Here is a 27,266-nt window from a genome sequence, read left to right on the forward strand (position 1 = left end):
GAGGCCTGTGCCCCTGGAATTCTGGCACCCCAGGCGGTTGCCTAGTTTGCATCTAGAGCACGGCTGGCCCCGCAGCTGCCCCCAGCCCCGGCCTCGGCCTCCGTGGCTCTTGAGGATATCGTAGCGTAAGGTGACATCAGTGGCCATGGCAAACTGTGTAGAAGAGGGGATGCTCCTGGACTGACAGGTCAGGGTTAGAGATGGCCCTCCTGGCAGTGGTCCAGAAATGAGTCATGATTGACATTAGTCATTCAAATGCAACAGGATGAGAAGGTGGGCTGGACTGTACCACTTCCCACTCAGGGTAGGAGGATTGTATTTTTTGCAGTGCTCCCCTACATTTAAAAGAAAACAGACAAGGGGCTTGATCTTTCTATGCGATGTGCTAGTTTCCTACGTGTTTAATGACACTGGTCCCCTCCACCTATGGCAGGGCTGGCCCCAGGGGTCGGCATGTTTGAGCAGCTGCTGAGGGCCCAGGGGCCTACAGAAGGGCCCACTGCTGATTCCTAAAACCACCTCTGTGCCCAGAGCCTTCATGTTCTGGTGGTGGAGTGGCTCTCTTGGGGTCTGCCCAGGTGGGTGGGGGGTCCCTTGACACTTGGAGCTGGACCAGACTAAGTGTCGCTAAATCAGGCCTCTAGTAACAGAATAACACTGTGGCTGCAATCCTAAAACGACCTCCTAGAGAATACATTCTACTGAACTCAGCAGGGCTTGCTTCTGAGGAAACCTCAATACAACTGTGTTTGTCTCACTGTTATTGAGCAGTATTGTATGACAAGGAGGACAAAGGGCTGGTTTGGCTGCAGAGGATGCTCTTCAGTGTCTAACCCGCTTCTCCTTCCACTTACAGCCAAGTGCCGCTATGCACTGGGCATGCAAGACCGCACCATCCCCGATGAGGCCCTTTCAGCCTCCAGCTCATGGTCTGATTCGACCGCTGCGAAACACAGCAGGTAACGGTGCCCTTTGAATTTAACTGAGTGCACATGTCTGATTTTATCCACTATGTGTCCATCTCTTGTTTTATCCAGTGGAAACAGGTCTTAAGATGGATTTTTCAAGCACACATAATTTGCACAGTTTGTACATTTTAAATGAATCTGATTATTTTTGCATCCTTTATTCTGCTTTCCTTAGACATGGAGACAGCCAAAGAGCTATGAAATGTTGTCCAGCATACACACGCACACACACCTCTGATATTTCCCTAGGCATTACCCACTCACTTTCGAGAGTGTCATTGCAGCCTTAAGACCTAGAAACCAATTTTTTTTTAAAGAAAGAAAGAAAGAATGACATTTGAGTCTGCTCCCAGTGTTAATTATTGTAGTTGCATCGTGTAATTGCAGATTTGCAGAATGTACAGAGTAGAATTGAAACCCTACTTGCTGGTCTTTGTAAAAATAATCATTGAACCACTGTAAGTGACTTGTAACATGCAAGGCATCGACAGTTTTCATATATGAGGTGTAAAGGCACTCTTGCTTCAGTTGGATTCATAATGTGAATGCAGTGTCAGAATGCTTATTTGTATGACAAGTGCCGCAAGATGTGGTGACAGCCACCAGCCTGGGTGGCTTTCAAAGGGGTTTAGACAAATTCGTGGAGGACAGGTCTATCAATGGCTACTAGTCTGGTCTCTATGGGCCACCTCCAGCCTCAGAGGCAGGATGCCTCTTAATACCAGTTGCAGGGGAGCAGCAGCAAAAGAAAAGGCATGCCCTCGCCTCCTGCATGGGCAGTGACAAAAGAAAATGCCCAGAATAGCTACTACACATTGCACAGACTAAAGATGTGGTGACAACCAACATGGCTTTAAGAGGGGTTTGGATAACTTCACGGAGGAGAGGTCTATCAATGGCTACTAGTTGGAGGGCTATAGGCCACCTCCAGCCTCAAAGGCAGGATGCCTCTGAGTACCAGTTGCAGGGGAGCAACAGCAAAAGAAAAGGCATGCCCTCAACTCCTGCCTGTAGGCTTCCAGTGGCATTGGGTGGGCCACTGTGTGAAACAGGATGCCGGACTAGATGAGCCTCCTTGGGCCTGATCCAGCAGGGCTGTTCTTATGTTCTTTCCTATTAATAATGAACGTCAATAGTGGGAGAGAAGTTCAACATTATTTAAGTTTCAAATTGGAAATGGCCCATAACAGGAGAGTGGAACATACTTATGAATAACTGTAAAATGACGCGTGGTCCCTATTCCTCCTTTTCGCTCAACAGGCTTGCATTAAATGATGGAGATGGAGCCTGGTGCCCAGCCGGACCTGTCTATCCTAATGATGCTGAGTACCTAGAGATCGACCTGAGGCGGCTGCACTTCTTAACCTTGGTGGGGACGCAGGGTCGGCATGCAAGTGGCCATGGCAAGGAGTTTGCCCGCACCTACCGGCTGCATTACAGCCGCGATGGGCACCGTTGGATGCCCTGGCATGATCGGTGGGGCAATGAGGTGAGCAAGGGATAGAGCCAGATTAGCCCAGGAGAAGGCAGCCAGCTGGACTTGTGGAGGGCAGAGCAAGCAGAAGGTGGGGCCTCAACAACATCCACAGCAGTGCTGGTCATAGATCCAGTCTTATCTGTGATGTCACTGGTTGAAGGAGAATGGACCCCAGATGCTGGATGCTACAAAACATGAAACCATAGATGGTAATACCAGGAGAGACCTGCATGCTGATGCAATTTGGGGGGAGTTCAGAGACTCTATCAGCTGTGGTGGCACAGCAGGGAAACAGCTTGCCTAGGGAGCAAGAGCCTGTTAGTTGGAATCCCTGCCGGTGTGCTTCCCAGACTGTGCCTAGTAAATATGTATTTGTAGTCACCTATGTTGGGCAGCAGCAATATAGGAAGGTGCTGGAGGCGGATGCTCACTTCAGTGACAATGGCAAAGGCATCATCTCATAGTGCGCGGGAGGAAGGCAATGGTAAACCACTCCTGTATTCTACCAAGAAAGCCACATGGCTCTGTGGTTGCCAGGAGTTGACACAAAGTCGACGGCACAATCTTTTCATAGACCCTAGAAATGTGCATTTATAAAAATTTAAATTCTGCAATGAGAAAACCTGTAGTGATCACAAATGATATGGATTCACATACATGGAGTTCGATTGTCAGTCTTTGCTGTGCAGATTTACAGCATGGTTTGAGATATTTCACTCTGTTGTTTATTTAAAAAAGCTGTTAATAGCTATTGAAGAAGGAAGCTTTTGACTGTTGGAGTGATAAGTTTTACAGTACAGTGGGATGAGGGAAGGCGATGGTATGTAAAGGAAAGGGCGAAGAACACTGTGCCATGAGAGCCAGTGTGGTGTAGTGGTTAGAGTGCTGGACTAGGACCAGGGAGACCTGAGTTCAAATCCCCATTCAGCCATGATACCAGCTGGGTGACTCTGGGCCAGTCACTTCTCTCTCAGCCTAACCTACTTCACAGGGTTGTTGTGAGGAGAAACTTAAGTATGTAGTAGACCGCTCTGGACTCCTTGGAGGGAGAGCAAGATATAAAATGTAGTAGATAATAATGTTAAGATAGCCTCTTTTTCCCCATTCCCTTTCTAGATCTTTTTAAAGCAATTAACCAATCTCAGTTCCTGCATCACCTTAGTTTATCCTTTTAAATTTATATCTTGCTCTTCCTCCAAGAAGCCCAGAGCAGTATACATGGTTGTGTTCATCCTCACCACAACCTTGCGAGGTAGGTTAAACTGAGAGATAAGTGACCAGCCCAGAGTCACCCAGTGAGTTAATCCTTATCACTGAACGGGATTTGAACTCATGTCTCCCCAGTCCTAGTGCAGCAGTAACAACTACATCCTGCTGGCTCTCTGGAGGGCTAGAAGTTTGTTTTGTAACATTAAAGCAAACATTCTCAGGACTGTGTTAGAGAAGTAGGAAGGATGAAAGGACCTCATCTGCACCCAGTTCCCCCCTAACATTAAGCTATAATGTCCGGTGGGGGAACAAGCATGGCAGGGAAGGCAATCTGGAAACAGGGTTACCTCTTCAGTGAGGACTAAGCCCATGTCTAATAAATGAGGAGAAGCTCTCATAGCAAGTCAGGTGGATCAGCTGGGTTATGAATACATATATGACGACAAATATTTATATATCGCTCTTCAACAGAAGTTCCCAAAACAGTTTACATAGATATAAGCAATCAAACAAATAAGTAAAATGGTTTCCTGTCCCCAAAGGGCTCACAATCTAAAAAAGAAACATAAGATAGACACCAGCCACAGCCACTGGGGGGATGCTGTGCTGGGGGTGGGTAGGGCCAGTTGCTCTCCCCCTGCTAAATAGAAGAGACTCACCACTTTGAAAAGGCACCTCTTTGCTCAGTGATGCACCACTCTCCAGGCGTAGTCCTGACAAAGCACAAGTTTTTGCTTTAACTGCTTCAATACAGTATGTCTTTAGTCGCTTAAAAAACTAGAATGGCCCTGCCCTGTCTGGGTTTTTGAGAAATGGCAAGAAAGGTAACCCCCCCGTAACCCCCCTCTCTGCCCCTCAGGTGATTTCAGGTAACGAAAATACAGAGCATGTGGTCTTGAAGGATCTGGGACCGCCAATCATTGCCCGTTATGTCCGCTTCTACCCACGTGCTGATCGCGTTATGAGTGTCTGCCTGCGAGTGGAGCTGTATGGCTGTGTCTGGAGAGGTGAGAGCCAACAGTGGCATCCTTCATAGGAAACGGCCTTGCACTGAAGCAAGCCATGGGTTCGTATCGCTCAGGAGACCCTGAGCAACAGAAAGCAGCAGCCCTTCAGGGTTTCAGAAAGGGGTTTCCCCCCATTGCACTCGAAGATGCTGGGAATTGAACCGGAGACCTGGGGCCGGATCTCACGATCCGTGAGACCCGGTTTTGGGAAGTGAGCAGGAAGAGAGCCCAGGGTGGCCAGATCGGCCGCCCACACAATGGCCGGTTCTGAGACAGAGCTGGCGGGGGCTGGGGAGCTTGGGGGCCGCGTGGCTGCTTTTAAGCCTCCCGGCCGGGGGTCTACTCACAAGTAACCACGGCGCAGAGCCGCACCGCAGCTACTCACGAGCAGATAGCCCAGGTTTGCGGAGCGCTCGCTAAGGGGTGGGCTACAGGAGCGGGTTAGCCGCTCCAGAACCACCGGGCTCGGCTGCGAGCCCGGTGGTTCTTACGATCACAAAAATCGGGCTAGGATTTTCCTAGCCCGATTTTTGTGATCGTAAGAATAGCCCCCTGGTCTGCACTCTGCCACTGAGCTGCAGTCCCCTGCCCCCCTTTTGTGCTACTCAGCAGTTCAGCCTTTCCTCTTTCACTCACACATTCCCATAGCTTATGCTTTTCCTCACAATCCCCCTTCTCAGCACCTCTTGCTGTATTCCATGCCATCATCTTATGAGTCAGAGCAATGTCTGTAATATCTTCAGTTATTGATTAAGAAGTTCCCCCAGTCTCTTCACAGTAAATAAGGAGCTTAAGAGTTTTTGGTCTCAAGCATCTTGTTACGTAATGAGGGGTTGTGAAGAAAGTCCTACCTGTATATTTCAAGCTACTTTGCTCTATCCCCCTCCCCCAATCTATTTCAGCATTTAAAACAATTCTTTGTAAAAATGTAACCATTGCCTGTATTTTGTCGAAAAGAAAACGCCACCGTTGTCAGTAAATTCATTTTACTATAACACGTTTTATTCATTCTGCTACTGCTAATCTGCTTTTATTGTGTTTTTAAACTATTGTTATGTTTTTAAATGTTTTTAATTGGTTGTTTTTTGTCAAGCCCCTTTGCTATTTGTAAATGAAAAGTTGGTTATAATTTTTTTTAAATTAAAAAATAAGCAAATCATTGGCACAGACCAGACGTTGCAAACACACTTCCAAATATGATTTCTGATTTGCTCTCTACTTTCCACTGGTGGTCAGTTCAGACATCTTACTAACCATGGCTGCACATCCATAACCATGGTTCAGTATGGTGTTTGAACTGAGCTCTTGGCTTGCTAAGGCCAGAGGTCAGCCATAGCAGAGTTTAGGTGAATTTGTGGCTGAGGTAAGATTTGAACCAAGCAAGAACTTCCCAACAGGTACTTCTAGCATTGGTACTACACCCCTTATATACCTGCCATTTTATTTCCCAGCACTCTTCACACCCCTGTCATGCTTGTTCCATGTATTCCAAACCCCTTTGCTATATGCTGAGCTTCCTGCTCCTGAAGCCTTTTGCTCAGTCGTGTTTCCAGCTTGAGATCCTCCTCTGAATGTGTGATGCACTCTGTTTCTTCCCACAGATGGCCTTCAGTCATATACAGCCCCTCCAGGCCAGATCATGCCTCTAATCCCAGAACCAGCCTACTTGAACGATTCCACATATGATGGGCACAGAGTCAGCAAGTGAGTGAGTGACCATACCCCCCTGTCATTGCATCCTGGTCTTGGGTAGCCCTAAAGCATAGCTATTCTGACCTGAAATGTCAAAGAGCAGATTCAGTTGACCCAAGTTATTCATTGCACTTATCATATGCTAGTCTGATTATTTGAAATGTTCGTTTCCTGGTAACACACAGGTTTACATTAGATAATATTTTCATCTCCTGAGCTATCTACAGGAAGAAAACCCCTATATGATCAGATTATTACCTTGTAAATGGAGTTACAAGCAGATTGTGTGAATCCACCCAAAGGGAAAGTTGATACCAAGGCAGCACAGTGTCATACTGTGTATTGAGTCGATGTGGAATGAGGATTCCTGAGTTCAAATCCCCAAAGTCAACTCAGGCTAGTCAATGAGGTGATTTTCACGATTGCCAAAAAGCGGGCTAAGGGAGCCTTGCCCGCTTTTTGGCGATCGTGTGCTGCATCGGGGGCTGTGCGTCTCCCAGCAGCAAACCGCCCAAAGTACCCCTCCCCTTAGCCTAGTTCAAGTGCTCCGTTAACCTCGGCGTTTTGATCATGTATTGCGCCGCGGCAACACACAGGATGCTGGCGTGGGGCATGCTGAAACTTCCGGGGGCCACGTGGCCCCCGATCCGTGCAGCCTCCGCCAGCTCCATGACGGAGCCGGCAGTCATGTGGGCAGCCAATCCAGCTGCCCAGGGCAGTCTGGTGACCGTCTGCAGGGAGAGCAGGCTAAGCCCGCTCTCCCTGCAAACCCCCTTAGGGCAAGTCTCATTGATCGTGTGACTCGCCTCATTATCTCTCACACCCAGTTACTTTTCGATAAAGCAAGTAATCACGGCATGCCTCACAGAGCAGCCATGAGGATGGTGTGAGGTAAAGATTTGTTCTTTAAAATACGATAGAGATGTGCAATAACAGCTTTAAGTGAAGAAGGACCTCAAGTTGGGATGTTGCCAAAAGGCAGATAACTTCATGCAGAAAGAAGAGGGGATGGAGGGAACGAAATATTTATGTGCACAGATTATCTTCATAGTAGTCATTTACCTTGAAGAACCTTATCCTCTGCCATCTCATTGCTGTCCCCCAATTCTGACATTCCTGAGGTGACTTTTAAACACTGAAGTAGTGGTGTAGGAGTGCATCCCACAGTACTGGTGTAAGGCTTAAAGACATGTAGAGTGTCGGGTGATGATCACATGTGTAAGCATGAAGGGAAATGATCACATGTGAATTCCACATGGAATTGGCATCTCCATTCCTCCCAGAGTATGCATTCTATGAGGAAAATCCAGACCATCAGCTCTGCCCACATGGACGTTTACACATTACGCCACAGGATGAATGCACAGAAAAGCACCTTCCAGAACACTAGTGTGATGTTTAAAGGACGTGCTTCCCGTGGGGATTGGAATGCATTGGAACGCGCTTCCCATGGGAATAAGAGTCTCCCCGTCTCTAGCTGCTTTTAAAAAGTGTTTGAAGACTCATCTTTTTACCCAGGCTTTTTAAATTTTAGACTGTTTTAAATTGTTTTTAGAATTTTGATTGATTTTATTGTTTTGTTTATTGCTTTGTTGTGAACCGCTCTGAGATGTGGGAGCCGTAGATTTCCCTCCTCTTGTTGATCCTCCTATTTTTCTGTTTCTACTTTAATGACAGGTTGCACTTTGGGGGTCTAGGTCAGCTGACTGATGGCGTGGTGGGCCTGGATGATTTCACCCAGACCAAGGAGCTGCGTGTCTGGCCAGGATATGACTATGTGGGTTGGGAGAACAGCTCTTTCCCTGGTGGCTTCGTTGAGATGGAGTTCGAGTTCGACCAACTCAGAGCCTTCACATATATGAAGGTAATGGGGCCAGAGCTGAGCATCCTCCTGGAAAGATCTAAATGAAATGGCAGGAGTGATGGACTGGAAGACACCAACCCGAATGTGACAGATGCTCACAGTTCAAGAGGTCTGGGGAAGTAAGGAGAAGAATGCCGCAGAAATCAATTCCCGTGGTTTGGGACAAAATGAAATGAATTAATATATTGTTATTGTTATTTATTCGATTTTTATACTGCCCTTCCAAAATGGCAAAAATATGCTTCCACATATATGCTTCTTAGGGAAGATGATGATCTCTAGGACTGACAGAAGTCCAGGAAATATATGTTACAATCAATATAGCTAAGGAAATATATGTTACAATCAATGTCTGAAATTTGGAGAATATCAACTTCTACATGTGGGTGCTGACAATTCCAGAAGAATTTTGTGACGTAGATATGTATGTTCTCACTTTCCCAAGTGAGAATGCTTACAATTGTATTTGTAAGGGAATCTGAGTTTTCAGACACCTACCAAATTAATCAGTAGCCACATTTGAATGTCGATGGCCATGGCATTTCAGACATTCGGTGTAAAATATATCAGTTTATCCTTTTTTTAAAAAAGAAAAGAAAAGGTATCAATATTCTTTGTGGGAAATACTGAATTCTGTCACTTGTCCACATTTTGCAAATTAAGCAGGGATATCTTATTAGCTAAGTAGCTGAGCAAAGACTTTGCTTGCAGTAGTTCCCAAGTTCAATCCCCTGCATTTCAACCAGCAGGGCTGGGGAAAAGTCTCTTCCAGAGACCCTGAAGAGCTGCTTCCATTCAGAGCAGACAATACTGAACATGATGGACTGAAGGTCTAACTCAGGGTGAGCTCTTATGTCTCAAGAGCAGTGATGAGGTGTGGCATAAATAAAGGCAACTATTTCTGATTTTTATTGATTTATTGTCAGCAATGTCAGGCTCCTGCCCTAAGGAGCTTAAATTCAAATGTTGACACCGGGAGAGAGAATAGAAGAGGGAAAGGGAGAGACGAGGGTAGTAGGAGATGGTTAGGCCCAAAGGTGGTTACATGGGTATAAGCTTAGTTTTAGTTCTGGGTAAGGATTAAGAGTTTAAGCTGAGTTCTTTATGGAAGAAGTGGGTTTTGAGGAGGTATCTGAAGGAAGGCAAAGGAAGAGGTTGCACCATGCTGAGGTTCTGAGAGGGACTTCCAGGCATCGATGGCAGTAAGGGAGAAAGAGCAGAGCTACTTGAGGGAACAAGTGTTGGAGGGAGGAAGGTCACGGACAGGGAGATTAGAGCAGAAAGATCGTGTGGGGCAACCTGGTGAAGCACTTTAAAGGTAAGGAAAAGAAGCTTATGTTGGATGCAGAAGGGAATAGCATCACTCAAATATATGGTCCACAGTGTTTCAGCCTGCAACACACTGAAGGCATCTGAAAAGCGGTGTCCTTCCCATATCCTTCATTTCTCAGGGAAAAGGCTGTCATTCAACGACTGAGCACATACTTTGCAACTGTAAGGTGCCAAGTTCAATCCAAATATCTCTATTTAAGGCAGTTTCGTTTTTGTGACTGGAAAACCTCACTACCTAAGGCTGTGGAGAGCCACTGTCCCCTTTTGCCCCCTGAAAATCTGGTTCTGAGAATCCCCTAACCCCCAGGGACATATTTTGGGGGACAGGAGGCCACAGAGGAAAAGGAGAATTGGCAAAAATCTCCCCTCCCTGCTTTCCACCGATAAAACTTCTTTCGTTTGAGGAACTACTGGTTGAGTATTCCACTTTCAGGTGGAATACTCTTATATCTTGTGTAGATTAGCTGCCTGCATACTATTCAGAGTGTGCACTTGAGAGAGAACTCCTGTCTTTTCTCATTAGCAGGCCTGGAGCCATGATTGCTGCAAGGTCTAGGAGGGCTATGTGGAGGCCTTCCACCACATAATCTCTTGGGAATTTGCCTCTTGCATTTAGCATCGATTGTCCTGGGCCTTTTAATACCTTGCTGGATTCTCTGATTGGATTAGGGCATGCAAAGCTACAATCAAATTCAGATACTGACTCTTTTTGCTCTTGCTTGCAAGAGTGAAGTTGAATTCATTCAGAAATTGCAGAGAGGCAGGAAGTGCTTGTTCCTTCCCTAGCTCCCCTTGCATGTTTTGAGCTGCTTCATCTGGGTTCCTGTGAGCCCCTGTGTAAACTCTAGTGCCTTCTTGCATAGTGCCACCTAGTGGCCCTTAGTGCTTATACAGCGAACACCACAGAAAATGAGACCACAGAGGGTGCCTAGAGGGTGAGTGGGCAGAGACTGAGCGATAGTGGTGGGTGGGTGTGGACCTGGACCCCAAAAGTGAGAAGCAGATGGAGATCAGCATGGTAGGGCTTCTTTGGTGGTTGCTTCCCATTCACATGTTCTTCCTGATTCCACCCTTTCGCCTTTCCCCCTCCAGGTTCACTGCAACAACATGCATACGCACGGGGTGAGCGTCTTCCGGCAGGTGGACTGCCTCTTCAAGCGCAGCCTGGCCACAGCCTGGGAGCCCCAGCCAGTCTCCAAGCAACTTGCTGTCGACGTGAGGGATCCCAGCGCCCGCTCCCTCACTGTGCCCCTGGAAGGGCGGCTTGGCCTCTTTGTCCAGTGCCATTTCCACTTTGCTGGCGAGTGGATGCTCTTCAGCGAAATTGCCTTCCGCTCTGGTGAGTTGGGTTGATGGGCTGGGGCTGGTAGAAGGAGGGGAATCCGAGACCCCTGATTCCTGGGGTCCCTGCTTATTGTCAGCTCCTCCCTTTAATTGAGGGGCAGTGTTTAATCTGTACCAGAAGCTGTAAGAAATTAACCTCACCAATCACGGGACTGAGGTGTGCGGCTCCTGTTTTGCAAAAGTGAAAAAAGGTCATAATTCTCCATTTGAGCATGGTGTCAGGGTCTTCACTGATCCTTAAGGTGATAGCTTGTGAATCAATAGCGCACACCTTCTCTGAGTAGAAATGTTTTCCTTTCTTCTCGCGTGAGGAGAGCTGGTCTTGTGGTAGCAAGCATGAATTGTCCCCCTGCTAAGCAGAGTCTGCCCTGGTTTGCATTTGAATGGGAGGCTTCATTTGTGAGCACTGCAAAATATTCCCCTAAGGGATGGGGCTGCTCTGGGAAGAGCATCTGCATGCTTGCATGTGAAAGATTCCAATCTCCCTTCCTGGCGTTTTCCAAGATAGGCCTGAGAGAGACTCCTGCCTGCAACTTTGTAGAAGCTGCTGCCAGGCAGTGCGGACAATACTGAGCTAGATGGACCAATGGCCTGACTCAGTATAAGACCACTTCCTATGTTCCGATGTGAACTACATGTCTGGCAGCCACTTGAGAGCCCGTGTGATAACGTGGTTAGATCAGGACTGGAGAGACCTGTGTTAAAATCTCTCTCTCTCTCTCTCTCTCTCTCTCTCTCTCTCTCTCTCTCTCTCTCTCTCTCTCTCCCCACGTAAGTTGCCTTACTGGGCTGTTGTGAGGATAAAAGCAGGAGGAATAATCTCTGCATGCATGCCACCCAGAGCCCAGAACAGTGGGAGGAAAATATAATTTTAAAAAGCTGCTGACTTCCTAGCTGCTGATTCTCCCTTGAAAAGTGACGACAGAGTCCAGAGTCATTTGTAGAGAACCAGCAGAAGGGAGGATCCTTAACCCTTCTGCCTGCCTGCAGCTTTTTCCTTATAATACCTCCCCACTTTGTTCTCCTTCACTGCTTTTCCCCATTTGACTCTACAAACATCCTGGGGGGAAAGAAGCAGGTGGAGAAAGGTTTAAGTGAACTGCCCCTTACCAAATGCCCACTGTCCCCATGGAATGCCCCCATTTCTCCCTTCCGAATGCCCACTGCCTGCCACCACTTTGCAGTAAAGCAAGCTGTGCTTCCCAGGCATGTGATGGCTGCCAAACCTAATTGACCAGTCATATTCTCCAGTGTCTTCCAATTTCTGTTTTTGCTTCTTGCCTCTTGCTCTACCATAGTTCTTTGCTATATTCTTTCTTGGATTTATTTATTTATTTTAAAAATGTCTATTTCACCTTGCTTAGAAAAACCCTCAAGGTGGCATAGAGCATCATTTAAAAAATAGTAGACCACAGTAGCAAAAATACAATAGTATAAAAACCAACGGCAGGGTGCAAGAGACACAGCGTAAAACAACCGAAAGATCACATAAAATAATTACAGCAGATGAACAACGGCCCGCCTAAACAGCCAGATCTTTATGAGACAGCAACATATAAGGAGAGAGAGTGTGTGTTGGATCTGCAATAGTAGAGCATTCCAAAGGGCTGGGGCTACAACAGAGAAGGCCCTGACCCATGTGACCACCAGCTGGACCTCTGTCAGAGGCCGTATATGCAGGCAGGCATCTCTAAAAGCTAAGATTAATCAGGCAGATTCATGTGCTTATTCTCATGTACTTGTTCCTTTTTCTTCTTCTTCCAGACATTGTGGAGGACCCCTTTCTCTCCACTTCAACCCGCCGACTCCCAGTAGTGGCCCCTCCATATCCCTCAGGCCGTGACACTCCTCTGTCCCCAGCCCTGGGTTCTGAACTGAATGAGAGAGCTGGTGTCAACTCAAACCTTACACTCCAAGGTAAGAAGTTTCCAACCTCAGAGTGTGTTTGGCTTGATTTTTATTTTCCCCAGGGTGTCACCTGTTTCAGAATACTGGCGCTTGAGGGCCTAAATTAGACTTCTTTTTCTGTGTTTCCATTTAAGACCCTGAGAATCAAGGGGAACCGAAAACAGGCCAGCCCATTGCAATAGATGATAACAGCAACACCTCCATTCTGATTGGATGTCTCGTGGCCATCATCCTGCTCCTATTGGTTGTGATATTCCTCATCCTTTGGCGGCAATATTGGCAGAAGATCTTGGGGAAGGTAAGTTGGGCTGGGTTGTGGGGGAGATGCTATAGCTATTGCCATGGTTTAGTGATGAGATTTAAAGTGTTTGGCCATTAATATTGGAGGCTTATTTCACGTTTACAGCTGAAAATGTTTCCTTTTAGAGGCTGACGTGTTGTGCAGTGAACTGCCTGCACCACTGCAGGTGCCTCCGCAGATTGCCAGCTGTCTTGTGTAAGAGCACTCCTGTGCAAATACTTGTTGCGATTGCACTTCCATGATGCTACTTATTTGGTAAATAATGTAAGTAGCGTTGCAGAAGTGCAGTTGTGTCAGTTTAAGTATTTGCGCAAGATCTTGTGCAAGACTATTGGCTTTTGAAAAAAAGGTACCTGAGCAGTGCCGGCAGTTCAGAACCACCCGAGTTTCACTGTGCAGCATGTTGGCCAGTGTGTGTAAGAGCAAGAGTCATAATTGCCCACCCCCTGGTATTCTCGGGTCCCTGATCTGATCTTCTTTGAAAGCTCATTAAGATATGCAGCATGCAGTCTCCTAAGAGGGTGGACCATTCTGATGCTTCTCTGCATCCGGTGTGATCTTCAGTCCCATCTGATGCAGACCAGCATTGTTCCCTTCCAGCAAAGGCAGATGGGAAGCAGGCACGGCCAAAGCAGGTAATCATGCAGAGGTGTGTTGGGCATCTCCTCTGTTGGTGGGTACTTTCAGTTCATCGAAGCCACTAATTAGTTAATTAATTAATTGTGCTCCTTGCATGACACGCATTTTGGAAATAACTGGAATCACTCATGCACATGAGGCCGCTCTTCTCTGCTCTGGGAAAGATAGCAAGTCTAGCCTGGGCTTGTGAAACACCAACAAAAGACAGTGGAGGGAAGAAGGGAAGAAAATGGTTATAGTGCTGGCTGGAGGGCAAGTACCCTGTAGGTTATTTACAGGTGTCTTTGAAAGGAAAGGGGAAGGTGTGGTTCAGCTTCCACCTCCATGCATTGTGTGTGTGTGTCTGTGTGTGTGAGTATGATGTTCCAGGGCACAATCCCAGACTCTGTGCATCACTAGCCAGACTTCTTGGATCTAACTATCCCCCTAGATCAGTCGTTCTGCTGCCAGATGTCTCTGAACTACAACTCCCAGCATCCCCAGAATATATAAATTGTGGCTGAGGATGCTGGGAATTGCAGTTCAGCAACATCTGGTGGATCCCACATTAAGAACCACTGCCCTAGATAGTTGGAAAGCAGGTTTAAGGTGCATGATGTTCCCCTGCATCTGCATGTTGCAGGAGACAGTTGGTCGTGGAGAACATGTTGTCTTCAGGGCAGCTTATCCTCTGTGGCTGATCTTCTCATCAAGGAACCCCTGAGGAACTGCAGGGTTTCTAGGAACACAATTTGAACACTGCCAGGTTAAACCAAGGAGTAGGGGTGTGCTCGAACTGTGGTTTGAGTAGCGTGATTCGGGCAACACCATGCTGACCACGTAAATGGTGCTTGCGTATGTGTGGACAACATGTGCATGCTGGCACCATGTGGGGGTACTTAGGCCGAATGCCACCCCAGCAGAAAACTGCATGGGGCAGAGGAGAGCAGGTAAGGGCCTACTCTTCTCTTTCTTAAAGCTCATGCTTCCCACTCCCAATCAGGGCTCGAACCGGTGCTCGAATCATGTTTGAGCACACCCCTACAAAGAAGAGCCAAAAGTTCTGAGTTGCTGGCTAAGCTGAGATAAGGAGGAGGCAAGCCTGCTACATCAAAGTGGGGAAATAATTGGAAGTTGAGCCTTTCCTGGGTTTCTCCGAAGATGAGGAGGTTTTGGTGGGTTAGGTGATTGAGGGGTTGGGAAACAGGATGTCTGCCAGTTGACCTTTGCCATTATCTGTATTGTCACTGATACTCTCTTCCTTGCCCCATAGGCTCAACGCCGCATATCAGACGATGACCTCACCGTCCACCTCTCTGCACCTAGTGACACCATCGTCATCAACAACACCATGGGTTCTCACCGGCACTCCAACCGCTATGAGCGCATCCACTCGGGGGAGACGGAGTACCAGGAGCCCAACAGGGCCCGCATGAAACTGCCAGACTTGCCCCACAGTGCCGAAAACTCCGGTGAGGGGCTGACTCTTGGACAGCAGGAGGGAGCAAAGCTGAAATGGGGGGCAGGAAATGGAAACTGTTGAGGGGGCGGAAAGATTACGGCTAGACTACTGGAGAGGTTTGGGTAGGAATATAATAAGATAGGAATCAACAGCATCTGTGTTCTTAAGAAGTCGCACACATGTTGGAGCACGAGAACATCCGGACCCTGCATGGAGGTCTTGTAAGTAATACCAGCTAGCAGTAAGAGCCTCATAGGCCTGGAGCACATGCACTTGGATGATGTGAGGACATCAGCTATGCAGGCGGAAGGGCATGTTTCTTGAAAGACTCCGCAAAGGGTGGACCAGGGCTGCTCAACTTCGGCCCTCCTGCAGATGTTGGCCTACAATTCCCATAATCCCTGGCTATTGGCCACTGTGGCTGGGGGTTATGGGAGTTGTAGTTCAAAAAACAGCTGGTGGGGGGGGGCTAAGTTGAGCAGGCCTGGGGTAGACCAACAGCGGTCCTCTACCACTCCAGAATGCACATGAAATAACAACGCAGTGACATTAATCCTAACCTACACATGGAAACTCATTGCTTCATTACCTCACCATGCGAAAATTTTACCATTTGTAAAATTATTAACAAGGGGATATTTTTTTATAAATTTGGTAGGGCTACTGGGAGCTGGAGAAGATTGAACGAAGGGCTCTAAGGGCTCTGGGTGTGGGGGAAGTGGCAAAAAAAGAGAGTAGCGGCAAAAAAAAAAGTAGCTCTGCACCAAGCAAAGGCAATTTCAGCCCTTGCATATATCTGTGTTAATTTGACTAATTTATTTTGCTTCTGTTAGTTATGAGGAGGGTATGTGTGTGCGTGTGCATGTGTAGAGGTCTGAATCTCATAGCTTGGCTTTTCTCTGGCTTCTTACACCAGAGGTTTCCAGATTATTCTTGTGATCCTAGGGGATAGGTCTTCGTCGTTTTTTAAAGTGAAAACTGAGATCCCATGAAATTGATTGCCAAGAAATTTAAGACCAACAAATAGAAGTACTTTTTCACACAACACACAATCAACTTGTGGAATTCTCTGCCACAAGATGAGACAGCCAACAACCTGGATGGCTTTAAGAGGGGTTTGGATAACTTCATGGAGAAGAGGTCTATCAATGGCTACTATTCGGAGGGCTATAAGTTACCTCCAGCCTCAAAGGCAGGATGCATCTGAGTACCAGTTGCGGGGGAGTAACAACAGGAGAGAGGGCATATCCTCAACTCCTGCTGTAGGCTTCCAGTGGCATCTGGTGGGCCAGTTTGTGAAACAGAATGTTGGACTAGATGGGCTTGGGCCTAATCCAGCAGGGCTGTTCTTATATTCTTATTTTTGCTGATGCTAAATTCTGTGCTCAGCAGCAGATTTAATGCTCATGTGATGTGTGTGGATAACACAGCCTAGTGGAGCGGGTGTGGGGCAGATTTGGTTTCACTTGAAGAGACGAATTGCTTAGGAAGAACCTTGCACTTTTGTGGAAGCAGGAAATCTCATCAGGGGCTCTGAACATCTTGGAAATGTGGCCCCAAAGGCTGAAATTTCTTTTTTAATCATCTGCCTTTTTACCACTGAATTAATTAAATAATTTAAATTTAATCACTTTAGACCCTAGTTGGGATCATAACTGACCCCAGAGGCATATAAAAATCTACACAATGCACCCCTTCCTCACTTCACGTATTCTCCTACAACAAAGAGGCTGATTGTTCTGTGATGTTTCAACCCCTGATGCTCTCTATCCCACTGTGCTTTGTGTGAGAGGTCTCACTAAAGGGCATTGGGGGGTCATTTAAGCCCCAATTAAAGTAAATGAGAGGAAAATGAAACATTGTAAATGGCCTTAACATGGAAATGGACATTTTATTGTATTTATTTATTTATTTTTATTGTTAAATTTATATACCTCCTTTCATTAAAACAATCTCAAGGTGGTTTATAGCAGAATTCAAAACAAGATTATAAAAATGACACAATTAAAATATAACCTAAGAATATAGAAACAAATCTGATTAAAAATTTAAAACACAAGCATAAAAACAGTACAGAATATAAAGAGCAGCAGCAGAGACAATCATATAAAAGCCTGGGTAAAAAGCCAGGATTTAACATGCTTTCTAAAAGCTGTGATGGAGACTGAGGAGTGAATAGCCACCGGGACAACATTCCAGAGTCTGGGGGCAGCAACAGAGAAGGCCCTGTCCCGTGTGCACGACAACTGAGCCTCCCTCATTGTCAGCACCCAGAGCAGAGCCCCCTCAGATGACCTTGTCAAGCGGGCAGCAACCTGTGGGAGCAGGCGGTTCCTCAGGTATCCCGGGACCAAACCATTAAGTTATTTAATGGTCAAAACCAGCACCTTGAATTGGACCCGGAAACAAACTTGTAGCCAGTGCAGCCCTTTCAAAATGGATGTGATGTGCTCCCACTGGGCAGCTCCAGATGAAACACTAGCTGCCGCGTTTTGCACTAGCTGCAGTTTCCGGATATTCTTCAAGGGCAGCCCCATGTAGAGCACGTTACAGTAATCCAGCCGTGACATGACTAAGGCATGGGTAACCGTGGCCAGATCTGCCTTCTCGAGAAAGGGACGCAGACACAAGCATAACAGGGCTTGTATGGAGTGCCGGGATTGGTCCTGATCCTAGCTCTGCCCCACCGGGTAGCCTGGATTTTTAACCTGGGCTAAAAGTGAAGCAAGAGGGTGTGCATGCTCCCTTTTTACCCCACTACCTGGTTGTATGCCAGCATGGGCTGCCTACAGCACCGTTTGGACTGCCAGCAGCCCACCCTACCACAGAGGCTGGGGGGGAGGAGCGTCCTGGCCTCTAGAATGCCTTCAGTGCACCAGACGAGCAGCACGGTGCGTTGTTGGCTTTCTGGAGTCTGGGCGTGCTTCACCCGGCCTCTTTCTCACCGCACCACTCGCTGTAGCGGCAATCGAGTGGCTGCACAGTGCAGTGAGAGGGAAATAAATGACTAGTCATGTGCGGGAAGGTGAGAATGCTCCTGCCTCTCCCCCCCGCACCCGCCCTCCCCGGCCCCAGGATAAATGGTCGTGAGAATGACATTGATACACACTTTATATTGTTGCAGCAAGGAAATCCTAACCATTTAGTATGGGTTTTTATTCATAGTTGAATGCTTCCCCATGGGGGGAAAGGTGGCATATCCAACAGAAAGCTAGACTAGAACTCTTTCCCTTGACATTTAACTTCCTACTAGCCAACCCGCACAGAGCATCTGTGTGCTCTTTGGGGCTGGCTGTTCCCCCTTCCTCCTGCCCCAATCTCTTGCCCCCCTCCTACCCCACTCTCTCTTGCCCCCCTCCCTCTCCCTCCTGTCCCACTCTCTCTTGCCCTCCCCCCCTCTCCTGCCCAACTCTCTCTTCCCCTCCCTCCCCCTCCCGCCCCACTATTTCACCCTCCTTCCCCCTTCCTGCCCCACTCTCTCTTCCCCTCCCTCTCCCTCCCTCCTGCCCCTCTCTCTTGCCCCTCCCCCTCCATCCTGCCCTCCTCCCTCCTGCCCCCTCCCTCTCCCTCCTGCCACACTCTCTTGCCCTCCCCCCTCCCTCCCCCCACCCACACTGAGCATTTTACCGCGGTGGGCGGCCATTTTCAGCAAGATCTCACTGCCGCCACAGGCCCTCCTTACCGGGCGGCTGAAAAGGGCCCCGCTCCTGCTGTTCCTCCTCCCGGGCAGCGAACAGGGAAGTCCCGTCGCCCATTCCCCTCCCGTCCCAGCCTCCAATGGGCGCCAGGGCTGCGCCCCGCCACCCGTTTCCCACTCACCCCCTTTCTCGCTGCCACCTCTGGCGGCCGGGCTTTGCCTCTGCCTGCTCCCCCTTACCCGGGACAGCCTGGCCACCGCTGGTCGTCATCCTTCTGGGTGCGCCTCAGCCTATCAGGCGCCTCCACCACCCAGCCAATCAGCTGGGTGCCGGGATTCACATTCTAAGGCTCACCCAGGAGAATTAAATCTATAGATGTACATGGAGATTGTTTATATGTCGGAACATTCAGTCATGTGATCTCCCCCAGCTGCAGTCTGAACAGGGACAGCCAAGGAACAGTTTTTACAATCTCACTTTCTCTTTATGTAAGCCAGGCCTTAATTCCTGAGTTTTTCTCTAGGAGGTTTGTGGTTTGTAAACAGGGAGGAAGGCAAGCAAGCCGGGGTGAAGCTCTTGGATCCTTTTGGAGAAGAGAGGATTTAGAGGAGAGTTAGAGCAGGATTTCTGGAAGCATCGGGGCTCCTAGGTCCCTTCCTTCTGTCCAAGGTGCTAATGATGGCATGCTGCCATCATTATACTGTATGTCATTTGGTGTCTGCGTCTCTTGCTGCTGTGTTTGGGATGAGAGGCCTAAAAGGGACAGGAATCCCTAAAGTGCTGCCTCTTCTTTGTGTCATGCCTTACCTTTCGTATGCGTCTTTCCATCTGTCTGTCTGTTCCTCATCTGTCCATTTGTCGTCTCCACCCACCCACCCACCCTCCCCTTCTCCCGACAGCTCTGCTGCTCAGCAACCCGGCTTACCATCTCTTCCTGGCCACTTATGCCCAGCCAATGGGAAGGCCTGTTTTCCCGCCACCCAACTGGGTTAAACCAATCAACACCAATGGTAAGGAGAGCGCAGGCTTGTGTGGCGTGACTGGGATCTTGGGTGGCCACACTCCATGCTAGGAACATTCTGCCTCCTGCAATTTCTCTCCTTCCACCAGGGGGTGCTGTCTGTCTCCATCTCTCTTTCCCCACCACGTCTGTCTCCAGTTCATCTCCCTCTTGTCTATCCTATGCACGGCTAACCTCTCTTGCTCAGAAAACGTTTAACCTTCAGCTTTGCAGGTCCTGCGATGCAGCAGCTTCTGGGGTGGATGGGTGGTTGAGGGCAGGACTGTATACAGGGATCCTTTTGTCCAAAGCTGAGATGCAGCTGGCTCTGAGCTTACAACAGCTGCTGGGTTCCTACCAAAGCAGCCCTCTCTGGGGTGGAGCAAGTACCTCATGGTGTTAACCGCTGTGATGAACTCACTGTTTTTCTCTTTCCTTCCACAGCCTGTGGAGCTGACTACATGGAACCAGAATCCAGCGGCAGCCAGCCTGGCTTCCAGAACAATGTGCCACATTATGCTGAAGCAGACATCATCAACCTGCAGGGGGTGACCGGCGGGAACACGTATGCTGTCCCGGCTGTCGCGGTGGACGCCCTCACTGGCAAGGACATGGCACTGGGCGAGTTTCCTCGGGAGCGTCTCGTCTTCAAGGAGAAGCTGGGGGAGGGGCAGTTTGGAGAGGTTATTTATTTATTTATTTATTTATTTGCATTTTATATCCCACTCTTCCTCCAAGGAGCCCATCCGGACACGGTGGTGTCGTAGTAGTAGTAGTAGTTGTTGTTGTCGTAGTAGAAGTTGCTTATGTAGACTGTTTGGACATCTAGTAAAGTGGAAAGATTCTATCCTTTCAAAAAGAGTAGAGGATAACATCCAAGGCTCAAATCATTGATCTCTGCAGTTGAAGGTTTAAGGAACGAAGGTGGACTATCTCTTAAGACCCTGGAAAGCCTCAGGGTAGCGAGCACAGGGGCAGGTGGACCCATGGTCTGATTCCAGTAAAGGCAGCTCCTTAGGGGCAGAGGAGGTGCCATGTAGGGGAGATCCGTGGTGGGATCACCTGGCAGGTTTTATCTGCTTAAAAGTGGCTGTTGAGAGGGGGGGGTTTGGACTGAGGCTGCAGCACTGGGGGTGGGTTGGAGTTAACCCTTCTCCCCCTGTTGCTTTCCTGATGTAAATGGCACTCCCTGCTACCTGTATTGTACCCATCTATGTTTTCCTCCATAGCTGCTTTGAGGGATGCCAGTTAAGTTGGGGAAACCTGGGGGATAGGGTCATAGCTCCATGGTAGGGAATCTGCTTTGCGTGCAGAAGGTCCCAGCTTCAGTCCCTGGCAGCATCTCCAGGTAGGACTGGGAGAGACTCCTGCCTGAAATCTTGGAGAACCCTTGCCAGTTCGACAAATGCTGAGCTAGGTAGGTCAAGGCTCTGACTCAGAATAAGGTAGCTCCCTTTGTTCCTATGTAAAGGTTAGCTGCAAAACTGAAATTCCCATCCAAACACCCCCACCCGCCACGCACTTCAAAACAAAGAAAAAGACGTTGGGAGAACCAGTCGTGGTCCTCCTATGTCATGCCTAGTCTGGCCTTTATATACGTTCTTAATATTCAAAGATGAAACCAACTCATCTTGCAGTTCCCTCTTACTATGTGGCTACCTGTCCTTTCTTAGCATTGACTCCCTCCCCTTCCCCCTCCACTGGCTTCTTCCTTTTAATATATTGGCCAGCTACCTTTGAGATGTCATTCATAGGCTCTTTTGCTTTCCTCATTCGTTCTCACCTGCTAAGGTCTGAAGAATCCGGAAAAGGCTTGTCTCTCTTTCCCCTAATCCTGCAGTCTCTGTTCCCATTACTTGAATTGGAGAAGATATTTGCTCTCATTTGTGTCCTTGCAGGGGAAAGTGGTCAGAACAAAGATGCAAGGTTATTTTAGCCATTACTGTGTTGTTGTTGTTTTTAATGTCGTAAAGGATACTTAGGGTCAAATTAGACTCAGTGTCTGCTGTGTGCATAGCAATTGTATGCCTCTTATTTTGTTTCTCAATAGCATCCACATAGAGCCCCAAATCAGGATTATGGAGTGTGTGGGTGATGTGTGGGGGGCTTTCTTTGAGTATTATTTTAAAATGCAATCTTCAACTCTGGCTGTGTGCACGCGCGCATGTGCATGTGTTCCATGGACCATTTTGACCTTTTGCATAGGGTTGCCAACTTATGATACTAAAAATATCTTTACAGTGGATATAGCCAGGGGTGGGTCACTAGGTAGAGCCAGTACAGAGTCTGGCAATTCAGAGGTGGGTCCTGGCAGGTTTTGAGGGCATTAGGAAGTAGAACCTGGCAGCTCGGAGTATGCGGTCAATTGGCATAAACAAACAAAAGTTAAACTTTCATCACAAATCACCTGGTTTTTCAACAACATGCCTGATATTAAACCAGAAGCTAAAATACTAAATGGATGGCTAAAATACAGGCAGTCTTCTTTTTGCTTCATGCAAGGAAATATCACAGAGCCAGCCCTGTTGCTTCTGATGGAAGGACCAAGGGACAGGGGAAAGACCCCTTCCTCCTTGAGTGGCCTCCCTGGTTATTTATTCACTGGGTTTCTCTCTCCTCTCAAGGTTCATCTGTGTGAGGTGGAGAACCCGCAGGATCTCCCAAGCTTGGAATTCCCATTCAATGTGCGCAAGGGGCGCCCCCTCTTGGTGGCTGTGAAGATTCTGCGCTCTGATGCCACCAAGAATGCTAGGTAAGCGCACCGTTCTCTCTGTCTAGATACTTTAAAAGAATGCAGGGTCAAAGACCAGTCCATTATCCACTCACGCAGTGAAGTGTAAAGCTTAAGGTCACCAGATGCCACCATCTGGTCCATTCCGTGACACATAAGTAGCATTAATAATAACCTTATTAGAGCATCTGTGTCTGCCTTATCCTGAATTAATTAGACTATTGTCTCCTGTAGCCCACTGGCCCTCCTGGTTGCAGGCAGGGGTGTTTCCCAACTCTTCTGCCTAATAACCTTTAACTAGAAGTGCTGGGGATGGAAAGACCTAAAATACTGTGATGTGCTGGGTTTTTGTGCATTTTATTTGATGATATTTGCCATCTTGAGTGTTTCAATGCAAAATAGAAAGGCAGGATGTAAATGCTCATAATAACAAAGCTAATTATGTAAATAAATTATGCATGCAGAGCATGAGCTCTACCACTAAACTATGGGCCCTTCCCTGAATGAGGCTCATGTATACAACGTCTGCTAGTGGGATTTCTGCTAAGCTGCTCCATCAGCTGAGTATTCCCAGCTATTCTTTATTTCTTACATCTTTACTTTCCTGCTTTCTGTTTTGTTTTAAGCCCTATCCGGCCCTATCTTTGTTCAGGATCAAATTAATGGGAATGTGGCTATGGTTCCAGGCCCTGATTTTAGGGAGGGACCTAACAGTTGGAATCACCCACTAACATGGCCACATGTCTCTTTTCTCAGCAGGTAGAGCACCATCATCATCATCATGTTTATCTACGGTCATAGACCAAAATTTACATACATATACACATAATATAGTAGTAATATATACATAATATAATCAGGAACATTGTGGACCCCTGCTAACTGGACAAAGAGGCACCTTTTACCATAGTGATTCTCTTTATTTAGCAGGGGGAGAGTAACTGGCCCTATCCACACCCAGCACAGTACCTCTAGTGACTGTTGCTGGTGTCTGCCTTATGTTTCTTCTTTGGATTGTGAGCCCTTTGGGGACAGGGAGCCATCTTGTTTGTTTGTTTGTTTGTTTGTTGTTTCTCTATGTAAGCCGCTTTGGAAACATTTGTTGAAAAGCGATATATAAATGTTTAGTTGTTGTTGTTGTTGTTGGTTGCTAAGCAACTGCAGGAAGTGCTCTGCAGCCACGTCTTGAGGAGCAAGTTTCCTAATTTATACTGATTCCAGCTTCAGCTTCAGTTGTTGCCTAATTTCAAGGGTTTTTAAGTCCTGTTTATTTGGCTGGCTAGCTAGCCTGGGGCCTGTTTGCTTTGACACTGAGAGGATTATGGTATGGGATTTCTTTAGTAAGTGACTACATAGTGGGGATACAACTCTATTCCATTGTGTGGATTGATCAACTGGAAATGGAGGAAGGGGTGAAAAGTGGTCAACATCGGATAGCATCCAGAGTAGTTAGTCATGACTAACCACACAGTCACGATTAACTTAAATCTCATTAATTTCAATGGGATTTAGTTATGACTAACTTAGTCTGGATGCTTCACATTGTATTTTAAAATGTTGTAAACTGTTTTTGGGGGCCTGATGGTCAAAAAGCAGTTGTGACTAGGTTTCCTTCCCGGGGTCCTCATCTTGTCTGTGTTCTCTCTTGCCCGTGAAGGAATGACTTCTTGAAGGAGGTGAAGATCATGTCTCGCCTGAAGGACCCCAACATTGTGAGGCTGCTGGGTGTGTGCGTGCAGGATGACCCCCTGTGCATGATCACAGAGTACATGGAGAACGGGGACCTCAACCAGTTTCTTAGTGGACACGAGCTGGAAGACAAGCTGGGTGGTAGCCCCAGTGGAAAACCAACCATCAGGTACTAACCCTGCACATGTGAAATCCCATAGATCTGGAAGTAATCTGTTGTCATAATAAGAAATGGGTTACTGCACCTGCACAGGGACCTCTTGGATGGATTAACTAGCTCCTCTTTGGCGCCCCTCCCTGCCGTGCACGTGCTCCGTGCCTTGCTTTTCTTGGCAGTCGGGCGCCATTTTGTCTCAGTTTCTTTTCAGTTTGTGACTAGGGCTGGAATAAATTTGAGAGGAAATATCTTCAAGCATATTCTCCACATTAATCCCCACCCCTTCCCATCCCAGATTAATGAAGGTGAGGGCATGTCTTCTCTCCTGCTATTGCTCCCCTGCAACTGGTATTTGGAAGCATCTTGCCTCTTAGGCTGGAAATATCAGCCTAAGCATCAAGGCTGATGCTTTGGCATCAAAAAGGACCTTGAACAATTTATAGTATCATGAGTTTCTCATAGACAAAAGGCTTTGTTGTAAGATGCAGTTTGACCTTACTGATTTCTGATCCATTTTGATCTTACTGATTTCTGTGTTAGTTTGAATTGATTGTTGTAAGCTTCCTTGAATCCATTTTGGAGAAAGACAGGGTATAAATGGTTAAAATAAAAAACAAAATTAAATGATCTGTGACATTGCACTGTGTCACTAGACTCTTGAGACAACTTCAGACCATTTTGGTTTTGACCTAACTGTATGTGGAACATATTCTAGCTTGGTTAGTTGAGTTCCCTAAATTCAAGCACTCTACCCATTACTGGGATCTCTTGTCTCATGGGATCTTAGTGGACTGTTTCTGACATGCCTTGTTCTTCCTCCCCACTGCTCCAGCTACTCAACCTTGGTCCATGTGGGGGCCCAAATTGCCTCAGGAATGGCCTTCCTTGCCTCCCTCAACTTTGTGCACCGGGACCTGGCGACACGGAACTGCCTGGTGGGCGAAGGGTTCACCATCAAGATTGCTGACTTTGGCATGAGTCGGAACCTGTATGCCGGGGACTACTATCGCATCCAGGGCCGGGCAGTGTTGCCTATCCGCTGGATGGCCTGGGAGTGCATCCTCATGGTGAGAAAACATAAATCTATGGACGTAGTTGCAAAGGTTGTATGATGGGGAGAAGGGTGGAATTATTCTGCAGTTTTTGCTGTTTTGCTCAATTCTGGTTTTGCGAGTCATGGGAAGGCAATATGGCTCCAGTCACTGAAAGACCTGGCCACCGCTGGGGTGCGTGAGATTTCAGCACATACTGCCCATTCATTCAGATTTTCACTGCCATTTTTAGTCCTTGATTTTGTAAACCATGAAAGCTGAGATTCTAAGAAAACGGAACTTTGCATCTGCCACCACATTCTGTGTTCTTTCTGCACTCATTTGGAATACATCCATTCCTAGGAGAGGAGAGCTGGTCTTGTGGTAGCAAGCATGACTTGTCCCCATAGCTAAGCAGGGTCTGCCCTGGTTGCATCTGAATGGGAGACTTGATGTGTGAGCACTGCAAGATATTCCCCTCAGGGGATGAAGCCGCTCTGGGAAGAGCAGAAGGTTCCAAGTTCCTTCCCTGGCTTCTCCAAGATAGGAAGATTCCTGCCTGCAACCTTGGAGAAGCCGCTGCCAGTCTGTGAAGACAATACTGAGCTCGATGGACCAGTGGTCTAACTCAGTATATGGCAGTTTCCTATGTTCCTAGTTCAAGGCATTCGTGAGCCAGTGAGATGTAGTGGTTAGTGCATCCGGCTAGGATTGAGGAGACAAGCCGCACTCAACCGTGAAGCCTACTGGGTGATCTTGGACCAGTCGATATCTCTCAGCCTAACCTACCTCACAGGGTTGTTGTGAGGGTGAAATCAGGGGTAGCACCATGTCTGCCACCCTGAACCCCTCAGAGGAAGGGCAGGATAATAAGCAAGGCATTGTGCAGCGGGAGAGGGAAGCACGGACTCTTCAGAACACTTTGCCTTGGGGAGATCAGCTTGGCAGTACCTGGAATCTTTCCCAAGCTCTGGACTCTGGAGACAAAGAGTGAGGGATGGTGTGGGGAGGTTATAAGGCGTGTGTGTGTGTGTGTGTGTGTGTGTGTGTGTGTGTGGTCGGTCTCTGCTGCCCCTTGTGTGTTCACACTCCTGCTCTGTTTCCCCTCAGGGCAAGTTCACCACAGCCAGCGACGTCTGGGCCTTTGGCGTCACACTGTGGGAGGTGCTTATGTTGTGCCAGGAGCAGCCCTACAGCCAGCTCACAGACGAAGCCGTCATTGAGAATGCGGGCGAGTTCTTCCGGCACCAGGGCAAGCAGGTAACTACGAGGGCCCCTGGCCAGAGGCCTTGAGTGAGCAGAGACAGGGGAGAGGCGTTCTGACGAATGGCTCTCCAGTGAATGTTTCTCTCGGCTTCTTCCATCGGCCACTGCTTGTCTAGGGGTATGTACCATTGAGGTGGTGAAGGGTGTTTGCAAACTTTCTCTGCACAGACGGCAGACGAAGGAGCACAGAGAAAGATTGCAGGACACGTCTGTGCAACTTGTGGCTCACCAAAGAGAAGGCTGCCCACCCGGAGCTCAGCTGATCTCTTGCTTTTGCCCTTTGCCTTCAGCTGCAGAAATGGGAGGGGGGTGGGGGTGTCCAAACATCTGGCAGGCTGTATGCATACCTTGTGCATTTGGTTTGCGGGGGTTGGAGACTTACATGTACAGGCTTGATTTGAGGCTAGGATGAAGCTGGAACTGGGTACTACAGAGAGGAGGAAATGCAGGAATATCAGATTTGCCTTGGCCTTGCTGCATTCATTTAGCTAGCTCCAAACTAGCAAACAGGATGCCCCTAAGAAGCTCACAATGGCAGCGATGCAATCGCCGTCCCCTGTTGGATATCTCTA

At 47.8% G+C, this 27,266-nt stretch overlaps 1 protein-coding gene across 5 annotated transcripts in view; it reads left to right on the plus strand.

The window, feature by feature from the left end:
* DDR1 (discoidin domain receptor tyrosine kinase 1) overlaps window positions 1–27,266 on the plus strand; it is an 81,379-nt gene that overhangs the window by 49,846 nt on the left and 4,267 nt on the right. For 4 of the 5 annotated variants that reach the window (XM_053297612.1, XM_053297614.1, XM_053297611.1 and 1 more), the window contains 15 exons: window positions 857–959; window positions 2,229–2,457; window positions 4,514–4,661; window positions 6,263–6,365; window positions 8,031–8,217; window positions 10,642–10,888; window positions 12,658–12,810; window positions 12,936–13,099; window positions 14,994–15,192; window positions 19,720–19,830; window positions 20,265–20,503; window positions 22,445–22,572; window positions 24,209–24,409; window positions 25,230–25,464; window positions 26,539–26,688. In XM_053297612.1, the coding sequence (XP_053153587.1) occupies window positions 857–959; window positions 2,229–2,457; window positions 4,514–4,661; window positions 6,263–6,365; window positions 8,031–8,217; window positions 10,642–10,888; window positions 12,658–12,810; window positions 12,936–13,099; window positions 14,994–15,192; window positions 19,720–19,830; window positions 20,265–20,503; window positions 22,445–22,572; window positions 24,209–24,409; window positions 25,230–25,464; window positions 26,539–26,688 (2,597 nt within the window). The remainder of the gene's footprint in view (window positions 1–856; window positions 960–2,228; window positions 2,458–4,513; window positions 4,662–6,262; window positions 6,366–8,030; window positions 8,218–10,641; window positions 10,889–12,657; window positions 12,811–12,935; window positions 13,100–14,993; window positions 15,193–19,719; window positions 19,831–20,264; window positions 20,504–22,444; window positions 22,573–24,208; window positions 24,410–25,229; window positions 25,465–26,538; window positions 26,689–27,266) is intronic. The other variant, XM_053297616.1, reaches the window with a different exon arrangement.

The sequence above is a fragment of the Hemicordylus capensis genome, chromosome 2 (genome assembly GCF_027244095.1).
Source record: "Hemicordylus capensis ecotype Gifberg chromosome 2, rHemCap1.1.pri, whole genome shotgun sequence".
Lineage (NCBI taxonomy): Eukaryota > Metazoa > Chordata > Lepidosauria > Squamata > Cordylidae > Hemicordylus > Hemicordylus capensis.